Raw genomic sequence first — 13,162 nt, forward strand, 5'->3', positions numbered from 1 at the left:
TGTGGTTCACCCCTAACTGAGGGATCCAGCAGCTGGACCACCACTTTCAGACTCAAGCATTGCCTGTGAAGGAGCTTGGCTGAAGTATGCAGGTGTCTCTGAAACTATTTCTTCCAGTTGATAGGAGTGATGAGATACAGCTTTGAATCCCAATCCACATGTAGCTCTGACCTGGAGATTTCATGTTTAAGCATCTCCTCATGCTTCCAGGCATGAAGACCACATGGAAACCAGTGGCTCTCCAGGTCTGGCAGCTTTCAGCATCCCCAGGCTGTTTGGCACCTGTCCTCTCAAGGCCATGTGGCTCTGTAGTCTATCATGGTCTTGCAAGGAACATCCTTTAGGTGCAACTCCCAAAATACGAATACACCCAAAATGGGAGATCTGAGTCCATTGAGTTGGTTTTGCTGGTTTTCTGAGAGAATGAGAAGCCTGGGCTAGTTTCTAGCCTTTGTTGGTCTGACTGACCAGGCTGGCAATGTGTGCATGACCTCAAACTGGGAGGGTGAGAAAATGCTTTGTCACAATCTTGTTGAACTGGAGAAACGGTAGAGGTTAGGGTGAAACTTAATGGTTGTGGAGGAGAAGGTTGATAGACTGGATGCGAGCAGGCAGCAGCAGCTGCAAGAAAAGGATGTGGAATGAGGATGGGGCACAGGCTGGCACTGAGTTGTGCCATGGGAGGTTTAGATTGGCTATTAGGTAAACTTTCTTTTCCCAAAGAGTGGTGAAGCACTGGCAGAGGCTGCCCAGGGCAGTGGTGGAATTTCCATCCCTGGAGGGGTTCAAATACTGTGTAGATGTGGCATTTCAGGACATGGTCTAGTAGGCATGGTGGGGCTGGACTGGATGAGCCAGTCCAACATCAATGATTTCATGATTCTGTAATTCCTGTGTCCTCTGAACCCCCATCCCTCTTTCTGCATGTGAAGCCTGGATCTGGGAGCCCATGTAAGGTGGGCAGCATTGCCCTTGGGATGGGGGATGCGAGGCTCTCTATGGCCGGGGGTGGTTGGGGATGCCCGTGGGGAGTGGCTGCCCCACTAACCCAGCCCTGTCTGCCCCACAGCTGCACCCTATGAGGATGGAACAGCGGATGCCGCCGCTCATTCTCGAGGTGAAGCGCTCTCCTCCTTCCTCCCTCTGCATGCTCCTGCTCTCGTTGGTGAGAGGTACCGCTAACGCCATTAAGAGTGAGCTGGGGCTCACAGCCTTGACCAGCCCTGGTGCATGCCACCCAGATCCACTGGCAATGATGTGGCAGCACCTCTGCTCCCTCCTCCTGCTCCCGCTGCCAGCTGGGGTGCATTCCTCCCACTCGTGGTGTCTCCATCTGTGCAAGCTACCCAGGTGCCTGGGTAGCTCAGTTTCTCTTCCATGTCTCTTGTGAATTTGTTATCTGGATCCCCACTGACTGTGAATGGTTGGATGAAGCCATGAGCCCCCTGACCCAGTCAGGAGGTGTCCCTGCCCATGGCAGAGGGATTGGAACTGGATGGATTTTAAGTCCTTTCCAACCCAAATCGTTCCACGACTCTATGAACGGAGCCATGAGTGACAGCCAGACAGGAACACTTGCTTTCAGGACCCTCGAGTTGGATCCCACCTGGACATGTTGATACTTGGTCACCCCAGTTGTGATGGCTGCAGGCCAAGGAGTTGAGTTGTATGGAGCATTGGTTGGGAGGTGCTTAGAAAAATGGTTTGATGTTAGATGTCAGCACACAGCATGAGTGGTGCTGGAGTGTTTAGGGTTGTGAGGCATTTCTGGGCCACAAATGAGCAATGTGCCAGTTTCTCCCTCTTGGAAGATTGCTGCAGCCTTCAAGGTTGCGTGGAACCTGTGACATAATCAACAGTGTTATGGTAGTCTGGATGCCAACAAGGTGGGACTCAGTGTCCCAGTCCTGTCCACACCAGTGGGGCTGCAGTTACTGACATGCCTGGTTCCCTTTCCTGCCAGCTGAAAGCCCATCACTTCTAATCTGCTGCCCCTTAATACCTGCTTTCCCTGGGACACTGGAGCTGCTTAGGATCAGAAGTGGATTTGCCAGGCGTTAAGGGAATAACAGGAAGAAGACTTTGTTCTGCAGGCAGAGGTAGTTATGAAAGAAGAGGAGGCTGTGAGACATCAAACAGGCAGGCAGGTAGTGGATGGGGAGACTGGCTAAGAACGTTGTTTTGGAATCCCTCACATCAGAAGGAGATGGAACCATTGGAACGGGTCCAGAGGAGGCCACAAAGATGATCTGAGGGCTGGAGCATCTCTGCTATGAGGACAGGCTGAGAGAGTTGGGATTGTTTAGCCTGCAGAAGAGAAGGCTGTGGGGAGACCTTAGAGCAGCTTCCAGTGCTGAAAGGGGCTCCAGGAAAGCTGAGGAGGGGCTTTTTACAAGGGCATGGAGTGAGAGGATGAGGGGGAATGGCTTTAAATCAGATGGGGGAAGACTGGACATTAGGAAGAAATTCTTCACTACGAGGTGGGGAGGCCCTGGCCCAGGTTGCCCAGAGCAGTGGTGGCTGCCCCATCCCTGTAGGTGTTCAAGGCCAGGTTGGATAGGGCTTTGATCCCCTGATCCAGTGGGAGGTGGCCCTGCCCATGACAGGGGGTGGAACTAGATGGGCTTTGATATCCTTTCCAACGCAAACCATTCTATGATTCTATGATTTTGGTTGTGAAATTAGATCCCTTAGTGCCTTTCTACATTTAATATCCCTGCCTGGTCATCTGCTGTATAGGGACCCACTGGAGCTGGTGGGGGGAGACCTTCCCTTGGGAACTGAAGGTGAGAAAGTTAAATGCCAGAGATAAGAGAAGTGTGGAAGTAAAAGGCCCCCACTCCTGGCAAGTGGGTCAGTCGTTGCTCAGGTATGTGTGACATTCAGAGCCCCTGGTACTGCCTAGAGCCAACTGACTCCCAGGGGTAGGACTGTGGGTTCGCGGGGCTGGAGCACATAGGGCTCAGCTCCAAAGCTTTGGTGCGGTTCTCCCTCAGGCAGGTACCCAAGCTGGGCACTGCAGGGGGGAGCAGAGAAGAAATCAGGGGTTTGGACCAGTCTGTGAGGACTGAGTTAATACAATCACAGATTCATAGAATATCCTGAGTAGGGGACCCACAAGGGTCATCGTGTCTGGCTCATGTCCCTGCACAGGACAACCCCAACATTCACACCATGAGGCTGAGGGCCTCGGCCAAATGATTTTGGAATATTGTCAGGCTCGGTGCTGTGACTGCTTTCCTGGGAGCTGTTCCAGGGATCCACCACCCTCTGGGAAGAACCTTTTCCTAATGTCCACCTAACCCTGCCCTGGTGCATCTCCCTGCCATTCCCTCGGGTCCTGTCCTTGGTGGCCACAGAGAAGAGCTCAGCGCCTGCTCCTCCTCCTCCCCTGGTGAGGAAGCTGCAGAGTGCGATCAGGTGTCCTCTGTCTCCTCTTCTGAACAAGGGGTCTCCTGTTCTCTTCCCTGCCTCCGGCGAATGCCTTAGCTTTAGGAAATGCCTGAGCAAGGGTTTCCTCACTGGAGCAGGGCTGGGGTGGTGTTGGAGACAGTGCTGCCTTCAGCAGAGGTGGTTAGGTGACGATGTGACACTCAGTGAGCTTGCAGTGCCCACACATAGCTTCTTGTAATGAGAGCAAGGGCTTTTCTGGACATACACAGTCCACAAGGATGGATAGGATTTACAGCACTGTGTGTACGAACACCAGCACAGCTAGCACAGCATCGCAAACACCGTCCCAGCACGGCGTGCTCGGTCCCAGCACATGGTAGCACTTCCAAGTCCAGCTGCTCTGAGCTTCCACCCATGTAGAAGAGGGTGTGTTTGTGGCACGTATCTGTATCTGGGTAGTAGCCAGCTTACCCATGCATTGCCTGTATGGCTTGCAGACGTGCAAAAGCTCTTTGAATTCGCTGGAAGCGCAGGTGATATGTTTTGCTGGAAAGGCTGAGGATATCTGTTGGGTCCCAGCCAGCTTTGTTAAGGGCAACAAAGGTGCAGCAGGGATAGGGCTTTGGCCCATTGCACTCCAGTGACATAGTTCAGAGCTGTAAAACCCTCAGCTCGAGCGTGCAGGGTGTGTTTCCCTCTGCCAGGGAAACCTGGTGGTTTTGCCAGCTTCTCTACATATGAATGAGTCTATGAGGGCTTTGCAATGAGCCTGACACATGGATAACCACATAACTAAAGGCTGTAGCTTTATAGAAAAGCATTAGCATCCATATCTTTAACCACAAAGAGCAGAACTTGAGTCATCAAATGCCAGTGAATGAATTTCCTAGCGGATTGTTCCACCAGGTTACTGAGTTAGTGGGCCTGGATCCAGCTAGATGCCATCAGAGATGAACCAGGAGGTTCATCAGAGAAACATGGCAAGAGGTGATTGATCTAGAGTTCCTGTTAGCTGGAAGGACCCAGACTTGTAAAAGCACCTCTACAAGATCTAGAACTAAACTAAAGGTTAGTTGAGGGCTGAGTCATCTTGCCAAGACAAGACAGTAAGTGTATGCCTGGCCGCTTCAATTTCAGGTTCAGAGTTCGATGAATTAGTGGCAACATCACTGAGATTTTTAGGGCTATTGCCCAATCGATTCTCAATTAATTAAAGATATAGTCCTAGAATAATCTCAGTTAATTAAAGATATTCTATGACTGTCCTATAAAAAGGTCTTCATAGCCTTCAAGGAGGGCTATGAAGATGATCTGATGGCTGGAGCACCTCCCGTATGAGGACAGGATGGGAGAATCGGGGCTGCTGGGAGACCTTTGAGCAGCTTCCAGTGCTGGGAGACCTTTGAGCAGCTTCCAGTGCTGAAAGGGTCTCTAGGAAAGCTGGGGAGGGGTCTTGGTCAGGGAGTGGTGGGACAGGATGAAGGGGAATGGTTTTCAGCTGAAAGCGGGTTCATTGAGATGAGATTTTAGGGAGAAATATTTTGCTGTGAGGGTGGGGAGGCCCTGGCCCGGGTTGCCCAGAGCAGTGATGGCTGCCCCACCCCTGGAGGTGTTCAAGGCCAGGCTGGATGGGGCTTGGATCACCCTGATGCAGTGGGAGGTGTCCCTGCCCATGGCAGGGGTGTGGAAATGCTCCTGTCATCTTTAAGGCCCCTTCGAACCCAAACCGTTCTATGAAAATACAATACATCTGAGGCTGTTGCGTTTAAAGGAGGCCAGAGTCAACACGTCCAAGGTGGGCTGCAGATCCAACATGCCTAAGGTGTGAGACTGACTGGAGCAGAGTTTCTGATCTCATCCTATTTCTCTTGTTTGCATGACCAAAACTTTGTACCTAAATCTTGCCGCTTCTTTTTCAGGCTGTATTTCTCGTAACTGCATCCTTTGCCTGCTTACTCTTTGTTATCAGTGCAGATAGGTAGGAGGGAAGTGGGGCAGAGGACAGTGATTCACTGCTGGGGAGTCTGGGGCTGAGTCAGAGACTGAAACTCAATCATTGCAGCCTGTGACTCCTGGGCCTTTCTTGCTGCTCTCTCGATTTCCTGCTAGCTTGGGTTGAACGTTGGACTCCACAACCGGCATGTCAAGGTCAGTCTTGTCTTTATTTTTTTTCCATAGGCACGATCTGAAATGGATAAGTACCTTTCAAACGAGGTGCTACCCATCCCGATGATACCAGACAAGAAGTACCGTCGGGAGAGTGCCTCAGTAGTCGATGAGTTCTTCTCCACGGAGAAGCCAGCCTCCACACCATACAGCGTGAACATCAATGTGATTCTGCAAGATACAACACACCTGCGCACTGGACTTTACCGGCCACCCAAACCCGTGGCGCCATTCCCACAGATCAAAACAGAGCCTGGTACCAGCTTTGCCCAGCCCTGCTCTTCCACCTCTGGCTCCACACAGACCCTGCCTGACTTCACCAGTGTCTTCAGCATGCCCCAGTCAGTGGCAGTGAACAACATCTTCATCAAGCAGGAGATGCCCTCTGAGATCCCCTTGTCCACCAATCCACAGCCATCCCAGCTTTACCAGATGCCACTTGGCAATGCAAGTGGTGACATCACCACTCTGACATTCACCTCCAACAGCACCACAGCCATCAACAGTCTCAGTGGTGTCACCATGTCCACAGGTCACACCATGTCCAGCATGGTCCACAGACCTGTCCATCCAGGAGGGTCAGTCAAGCAGTACCCACATGTCTCCCATGGACAGGGAAACTTCAACATCTCAGGGCAGTTCTACACTGTGCCAGGGGTAAACCTGCCCCCTTCACCCCCCAACTCACAGCCTGGCAGCCCAGAAAATCAACCCGAGCTCATCAACACCATCTCTCCCCCACCATCCTATGAAGCCACCTTTGGACTAAAGTTGGTCCAGTCATCCCAGGTTCCTCCTGTCCCCAATGGCCTTGGCACCCTCTCCCAAGGGCATGTTGTCATGCAGCCCCCCAAATACAACAGGCGCAACAACCCTGAGCTGGAGAAAAGGAGAATCCATCACTGCGATTACCCAGGTGTGCTCATGGTTGATGTGCTGGCGTGGCTTTGTTGGGGGGGGGGTCTCTTCTTGACACGCTGAGGCTGGGGGCTGCCTTGGGCCTCCGCAGGAGTTTAATTCAAAATCAGTTTGTCTGTCTGCATGATGAAAGGAGCTGTGGAGCTGGGTGGAGAGCCCCAGGGAAGTGGGGTTCCTACCATCACCAAGGGAGTAGAAGTGGTCAATCCTGCCTGTGCTAGCTGATTCCACCCTGATTCCACTTTCCAGTGGAAAGTGACCCTGCCCATGGCAGAGAGGTTGGAACTGGGTGGGCTTAAAGTCCCTTCCAACCCAAACTATTCTATGATTCTATACCTTCTTTCTCCCCTTCCCTTTCCTCTTCGCACTCTGACAGAAACAAGGCTGACTGTGAGAGGCAGAGAGCTCCTGCAAAGCACGGGGATGCTCCCAGGAATCTGCTGCCTTAGCTGCCTGTTTTGCTTCTGTCTTGCCTAAGCTTGAGCAGACACATGCTCTCCATAGATGAAGCCATGCTGGCTTTCTTGCTGACCTTTCCTTTCCCACTCTCATAAGGAGCGACAAACTATCAGGCAATGTCCACAAGCAGCTTCTACAGTCTCTGCAGCCCAAATTCTCTTCTTCCAAAGAGGCAATGAACTGAATGTCTTTGTGTTGTGTCCTTCCATGTCTTACTGCATCGGGGTGGTGTGGACAGGTGTTTTGCGGTCACGCTCACCCTGGAGCTGAAGCTGTTCCCTGTGCATCTCTTCACTGTGTAACCAGGTCCCTCTGCAGACCTGTGTTGCCTTGCCCAGAGGAGACCTTGCAGAACTTACGGGACCCACAGCCGCAAACTCTCCTTTGTGCTGCACAAGAGAGAAACAATCAGACACTGGCATGGCTGCCTGGGGCAGTGGTGGAGTCACCACCCCTGGAGGGGTATAAAAGATGGGCTGATGAGGTGCTCAGCGATCTTGTTTAGTAATGGACCGGTACAGTTGGACTTGATGATCTCAAAGGTCTTTTCCAACTGAGTGATTCCATGATTTTATGTCCCTATCTAGAAACCCCATTGTGAGGGCTTGAAAAGCACCAGTCCTTGTGCAGGGATGCACACCTCCCACTTCCCAGGCTGACTTCCAGCCATGGAGCTGTTGGGGATTAGCAAACAGTGTTCCCACAGTGAGGTGTGAGCTGAGGAAAGGTGTTTCCTAACTGCCTCCTGCAAGATTAGTGTGCTCCTTCCATGGCACAAGAGTAGCCGTAGACGGCCAGCCCAGAGGCCTGTTTAGCCCAGATCCTGTCTCCAGCAGTGACCCAAGGAAGTGTGTAAGAGCAGGACACGTTTATAGAGAGTTTTCTGTGCTGACATCTTCCTACCCTCTGGCAACCTGCGGATTAGGGACTTTCTGAGCCAGAAACTGCACCCATGTTCTTGTGGTAACAGCTTGTACTGAATTACTTACCTTCTGCTGGTCATGATGGGAGAGAGATGAAGTCCGTAAGTGGACCACTGCTCCCAAAGAGACCCCCTCCGCTCTTGTCAGAAGTGGCCACAGCAAGGGTCTCATCCTGAAGGACGCATTGCCAAGACAAAACTCACCTGTTTGCACCAGGGTTTTGGCCTGCATGTGAAGGCAGGAATGCAGCTGTGGTGCAAAAAAACCCCAACCTGCACTCAGTAAACCCCGAGTGGCTCGATAGTTGTGTGTGTGCAGAGACTTCTTCTTTCACACTGAGGCTCAGCTAGAGCTGAAGCCAGTCAGGACTGATGGCAGGGGCATCAGGTCTTACTGACGTGGTCTGCATGAGGAAGCGACAGGAGGCATGTCCAGTTCCCACCAGTAACTGGAATGACAAGGGAGACCTGCTTGCAAAGCCCTGATCCAAGTTTCCAGGTGGTGGCCCCCATACTTTTTCCTCTGCGTGCTCGCAGGGAAATGAAGCTCAACCCTACCTGTTTCTGGCTTCTCTGTACTGCTCCCTTGGGGTCTGGACACCACTCTAGGTGCTCAGCGGGCTTCATTTCCCAAGTCAGCCCTTAGTCTCATGTGTGCTTATCTTCCTCCCAATTGTGAGGAACCTTTGAGGCTTCAGAGCATCAGAAGCAAAACTGAACTGGGTCACCAACCCTTATCTCTCTCCTACAGAGAGGGGAAAGGCAGATAGCTGCACCTCTTGAGCAGGACAGGATGGAGAGCTCATCTCCTGCAAGAGGCTTCTTTAGGCTGTGCGGGAACACTGGAATGAAAAATATGACAATGTTAATTATGCAGGTCACAAAAATTCAGATTTAATCTTTTACTATACTTGTCAAAGCGTAGTGAAGCAGGGCCATAAAGGCAGAGAGAGAAGCTTCTCCTCACTGTCTAAATGAAATGAGGAAGTAACAACAATGCATCTTGAGATGCCTGTTGTTGAAACTGTTCCTGAAGACATGGTGTTTCTGTTAAGAGCCTTTCTTTGATTAAACTTGTTATTGCTGATCTTCTGAAAAACCTTCCAACTGTCTTTCTTCTGGATCCTGAAAGCCAAGTGGCTCCACAGTGGACCTGACGTTTCCTGCTTCCTGGAACATTTTCACTGCATCTTCTGGGGATGGGACATGGAGCGTGTCCAGAGAAGGGGAACGAGGCTGTGGAAGGGTCTGGAGCACAGGGGTTATGAGGAGCAGTTGAGGGACTTGGAGTTGTTTAGCCTGGAGAAGAGGAGGTGGAAGGGAGACCTCATAGCTCTGCAGCTCCCTGAAAAGATGTTGGAATGAGGTGGATGCTGGGCTCTTCTCCCAAGTAATAAGCATTAGGATGAGAGGTAGTGGCCTCAAGTTTCACCAGGGGAAGTTTAGATTGGATATTAGGAGGAATATCTTCACTGAAAGGGTTCTCAGGTACTAGAATGGCTGCCCAGGGCAGTGGTGGAGTCCCTGTCCCTGGAGGGGTTTAACAGATGGGCAGATGAGGTGCTCAGGGATCTAGTTTAGTAGTGAATAGGTATGGCTGGATACGATCTCAGAGGTCTTTTCTACCAAACAATTCTATGACTCCGTGAAATACATTTTCCCTCCAGCCTTGCAGGAGTGACAGCAGTTTGGAATCCAGAGAGACAACCACCAGGATGAAACTGGTTATATATTTAACGTTTTCATCCTGCTGGGTTCAGGAAAGGGGAATTTGAAAGTCTCTGCCTGTCTCTTCCCTCTGAGCCTCTAATTCCCAGCATAGTGCCCATGGGTGTCAGGGTTGTGTGGCAGAAGATGGAGTGTTGTAAAGGTGTCTCTGTCTTGGAGGACAAATGTGCTTTAGTCACTGCTGAAACAGAGTGGGTATAGGCAGGCTTGTTTGCATGCAGCTGCCCAGCACGCTCTCCAGGCCCGCTCAGTCCCTAAACTAAAACAGAAATGTTCTGGACTTGTTTGAGCAAGGGCCCTTGTCTCACATGGAAATTGTGTCTTTTCTGGTTTTGCAGGTTGCTCAAAAGTTTACACCAAGAGCTCCCACCTGAAGGCACATCAGAGGACTCACACAGGTAAGAGCACCACATCATCAGGAACTGTCAGCCTACACTTCTTCTCCTGTGCTTGCTAATGGTGGAGATGAGATCTGAGATGATCACCTTTGTCTAGGGGACTTATTACAGAGTAGCTCTCTGGAGAAGGACTTTGGGTGCTGGGCGTGAGAAGATCAACAAGAGCCAGCAATGAGCACTCACAGCCCAGAAACCACTCGTGTCCTGGGCTGCATTGCAAGCCATGGGACCAGCAGGGTGAGGAAGGAGATTCTGCCCCTCTGCTCCTCTATAGTGAGACCAAACCTGGAGCCCTGCATCCAGTTCTGGAGCCTTCAGTACAGGAAGGACATGGAGATGTTGGAGTGAGTCCAGAGGAGGCCACGGAGATGATCCGAGGGCTGGAAGACTTCCTGTCTGAGGACAGGCTGGGAGAGTTGGGGTTGTTCAGCCTGGAGAAGAGAAGGCTGCGGGGAGACCTTAGAGGAGCTTCCAGTGCTGAAAGGGGCTCCAGGAAAGCTGGGGAGGGGCTCTTGATCAGGGAGTGCAGGGACAGGACAAGGGGGAACATTTTTCAGCTGCAAGAGGGGAGATTGAGATGAGATCTTAGGGAGAAATGTTTTGCTGTGAGAGTGGGGAGGCCCTGGCCCAGGTTGCCCAGAGCAGTGGTGGCTGCCCTATCCCTGGAGGGGTTCAAGGCCAGTTTGGATGGGGCTTGGAGCCCCTGATCCAGTGGGAGGTATCCCTGCCCATGGCAGGGGGTTGGAACTGGATGGGCTTTGAGGTCCCTTCCAGCCCAAAACATTCTGTGATTCTGTTATTATTGGGGTTTAGGAGCCCAGTTAAATCTGTTGATGTTAATGTTAAAAAAGGCCCAACGGTTACACTGGTTTATAGCAACTGGACACTGCTGTGTGTACTTGCTTACCTTCTGTTGGGATGGTCTAGAACTTAGGGGAACTCTTGGACTTGATGGGTTGGGAGCAGGAGTTTCACCCAATCCTCTGTCACTGTAAAATCTTCCTTTGAGGTCTCCCAAATCCCACCCAGGTCTGATCTTGCTTAGCCTACAGAAAGGTTGCATAAAGACAGATGCTGGAGATACATGATCCCTGTTGAGCCAAGGTATGTCTCTCTTGGCCCCGTGGTTGCCAAGGAGAGGAAGGAACCCATCCTATCTCCTTGGGTACCTGCCATACAGACCACTTGCGCCCGGCACTTGTCCCCTTAGCCCCTGCCAATGGTGTATCACTGGATGTGTTCTGAATACAGGTACAGAAGGGCTCTGAATGCAGGTTCAGAACAGATGTGCCCTCCTTTCCGAGGGCAAAGGTGCCATGGGCTGCCCTTGCTGGCATAAGCAGGGTCACTGGCACAGAGGAGCTCCCACCACAGCCAGCTTCCCAGATTAAACCGATCTCAGCGGCACTTGTGCACTCAAGCACAGGTCTTCTCATTAAGACATTTATTATACCTGAAACTTTATCAGATCCCCAGATAGTCCAGGAACCATCAGTGCCCTCATAAATCTCTTTTATAGAAGGGCTGATCTTTACTGAAAGCAATTAAGCTGGCCCAGAGTTCACTTTTCTTTTTTATTAACAACGAACAAACCCCATCCTGAGGCTGGGAATCAGCTCTTGCACTTGGCTCTGTTCCGGTTTTGTCTTATCAGTCCTATGAACAAGCCAGCAAAGAATTTCTCTTTGTGCATGAAGTACAGTATTTTTTTGGCAGGGTCTGGGTAGGAGCAGGCTGGAGAACAACAAGTGGGAGAAAGGAAGAGGAAGGACCGTGTCCTGGCTCTAAGACCTGGGTGGTGATAAGAATTTGTCACCACAGCCATCTGCAAGCAGGGCTGCACTAGGGCTTGTGCTTTAGAATTCAATATATCTGTGCCTATTCTGTTTGGAACACAGGGTCTTAGCTCTGTGCCTAGAAGCACGACCCATCTGAGACATGCACCGCCCTTCCAAGTCACAATATCAAGATGGATCCGGGCAAACTTGGGTAGGTTTTGAATCTGATGAAGTGCAGTAGTTTTCCCAGGATTCCCAGTAATTGGGCTGGAAATCATAGGATCACAAAGCACTTTGGGCTGGAAAGTCCCTTCCAGCCCACCCAGTCCCACCCCCTGCCATGGGCAGGGACACCTCCCACTGGATCAGGGGCTCCAAGCCCCATCCAACCTGGCCTTGAACACCTCCAGGGATGGGGCAGCCACCACTGCTCTGGGCAGTCTGGGCCAGAGCCTCTCCACCCTCACAGTAAACCATGTCTTCCTAAAATCTCATCTCAATCAACTCTATTTCAGCTGAAAAACCTTTCCCCTTTGTCCTACCCCTGCCGTCCCTGTTCTAGAGTCCCTCCCCAGCTTTTCTGGAGCCCCTTTCAGGACTGGAAGCTGCTCTAAGGTCTCCTCACAGCCTTCTCTTCTCAAGGCTGAATAAACCCAACTCTCAGCCTGTCCTCGTACAGGACGTGCTCCAGCCCTTAGGTTATCTCTGTGGCCTCCTCTGGACTCACTCCAACAGCTCCATGTCTTTCCTATGCTAATCCAAGTGTGTTTGCCTTCTTCCATGTCACTTGCCTTTATAGAAGGGCAGAGAGGTGAAGGAGGATGTGACCTGAGTAGTCAAGAAAGCTTGTGGTGTTCTAGGGAAGATAAAAGAGGGAATCCAAAACAGAGTGTCATACATAGGCAGGTTCATGGTGTCTGCATTCGATTTTCGAAGCCTCTTGTTTTGCTTTTGAAGCCTTAGCCACGCTGAGCACGGCACTGATGCTTCAACAGCAGGGCCCATCCCAACTCTATGCACACTTGAAACTGCTTCAGCTCCATCACTTGAAGGGTTAATAACACCCTTTCTCTCCATTCCTCGCCTGGTGGGAGCTGGGCTGAGGAGTACATGATCTCTAAGATCTTTTCTTGTGGTTTGCCCGTTGCTATGGGCTGGGCTGCATTCATCTCCTGGAGACACCATTCATTTCCTGGGTGCCATTGTGAGATTAAATATATAACCCGATGGCTGCTCACCCGCCTCCCAGGGGCTGGGAATGCCAGTTCGGGTCCTTTGTTTGAGCTTGCCCTGCCGTGCTGTCCTGGGAGATGGAGCCAGCTCATGGGACAATGGAAAGCATTTTGTTTCTATCCTGGAGATCAACCTATCATTGTTTGAAACTAAAGGGCCTGGGTAGG

The 13,162-nt window shown here is 51.3% G+C and overlaps 1 protein-coding gene across 6 annotated transcripts in view; it reads left to right on the plus strand.

Moving 5' to 3' along the window:
- The window catches only part of LOC104066240 (Krueppel-like factor 5), a 55,226-nt gene that overhangs the window by 21,050 nt on the left and 21,014 nt on the right, over positions 1 to 13,162 (plus strand). For 3 of the 6 annotated variants that reach the window (XM_054075479.1, XM_054075476.1, XM_054075478.1), the window contains exons 2-4: positions 1,070 to 1,117; positions 5,572 to 6,475; positions 9,925 to 9,984. In XM_054075479.1, the coding sequence (XP_053931454.1) occupies positions 1,070 to 1,117; positions 5,572 to 6,475; positions 9,925 to 9,984 (1,012 nt within the window). The remainder of the gene's footprint in view (positions 1 to 1,069; positions 1,118 to 5,571; positions 6,476 to 9,924; positions 9,985 to 13,162) is intronic. The other 3 variants (XM_054075480.1, XM_054075477.1, XM_009568819.2) reach the window with 1 other exon arrangement.

This window comes from Cuculus canorus, chromosome 10 (genome assembly GCF_017976375.1).
Source record: "Cuculus canorus isolate bCucCan1 chromosome 10, bCucCan1.pri, whole genome shotgun sequence".
Lineage (NCBI taxonomy): Eukaryota > Metazoa > Chordata > Aves > Cuculiformes > Cuculidae > Cuculus > Cuculus canorus.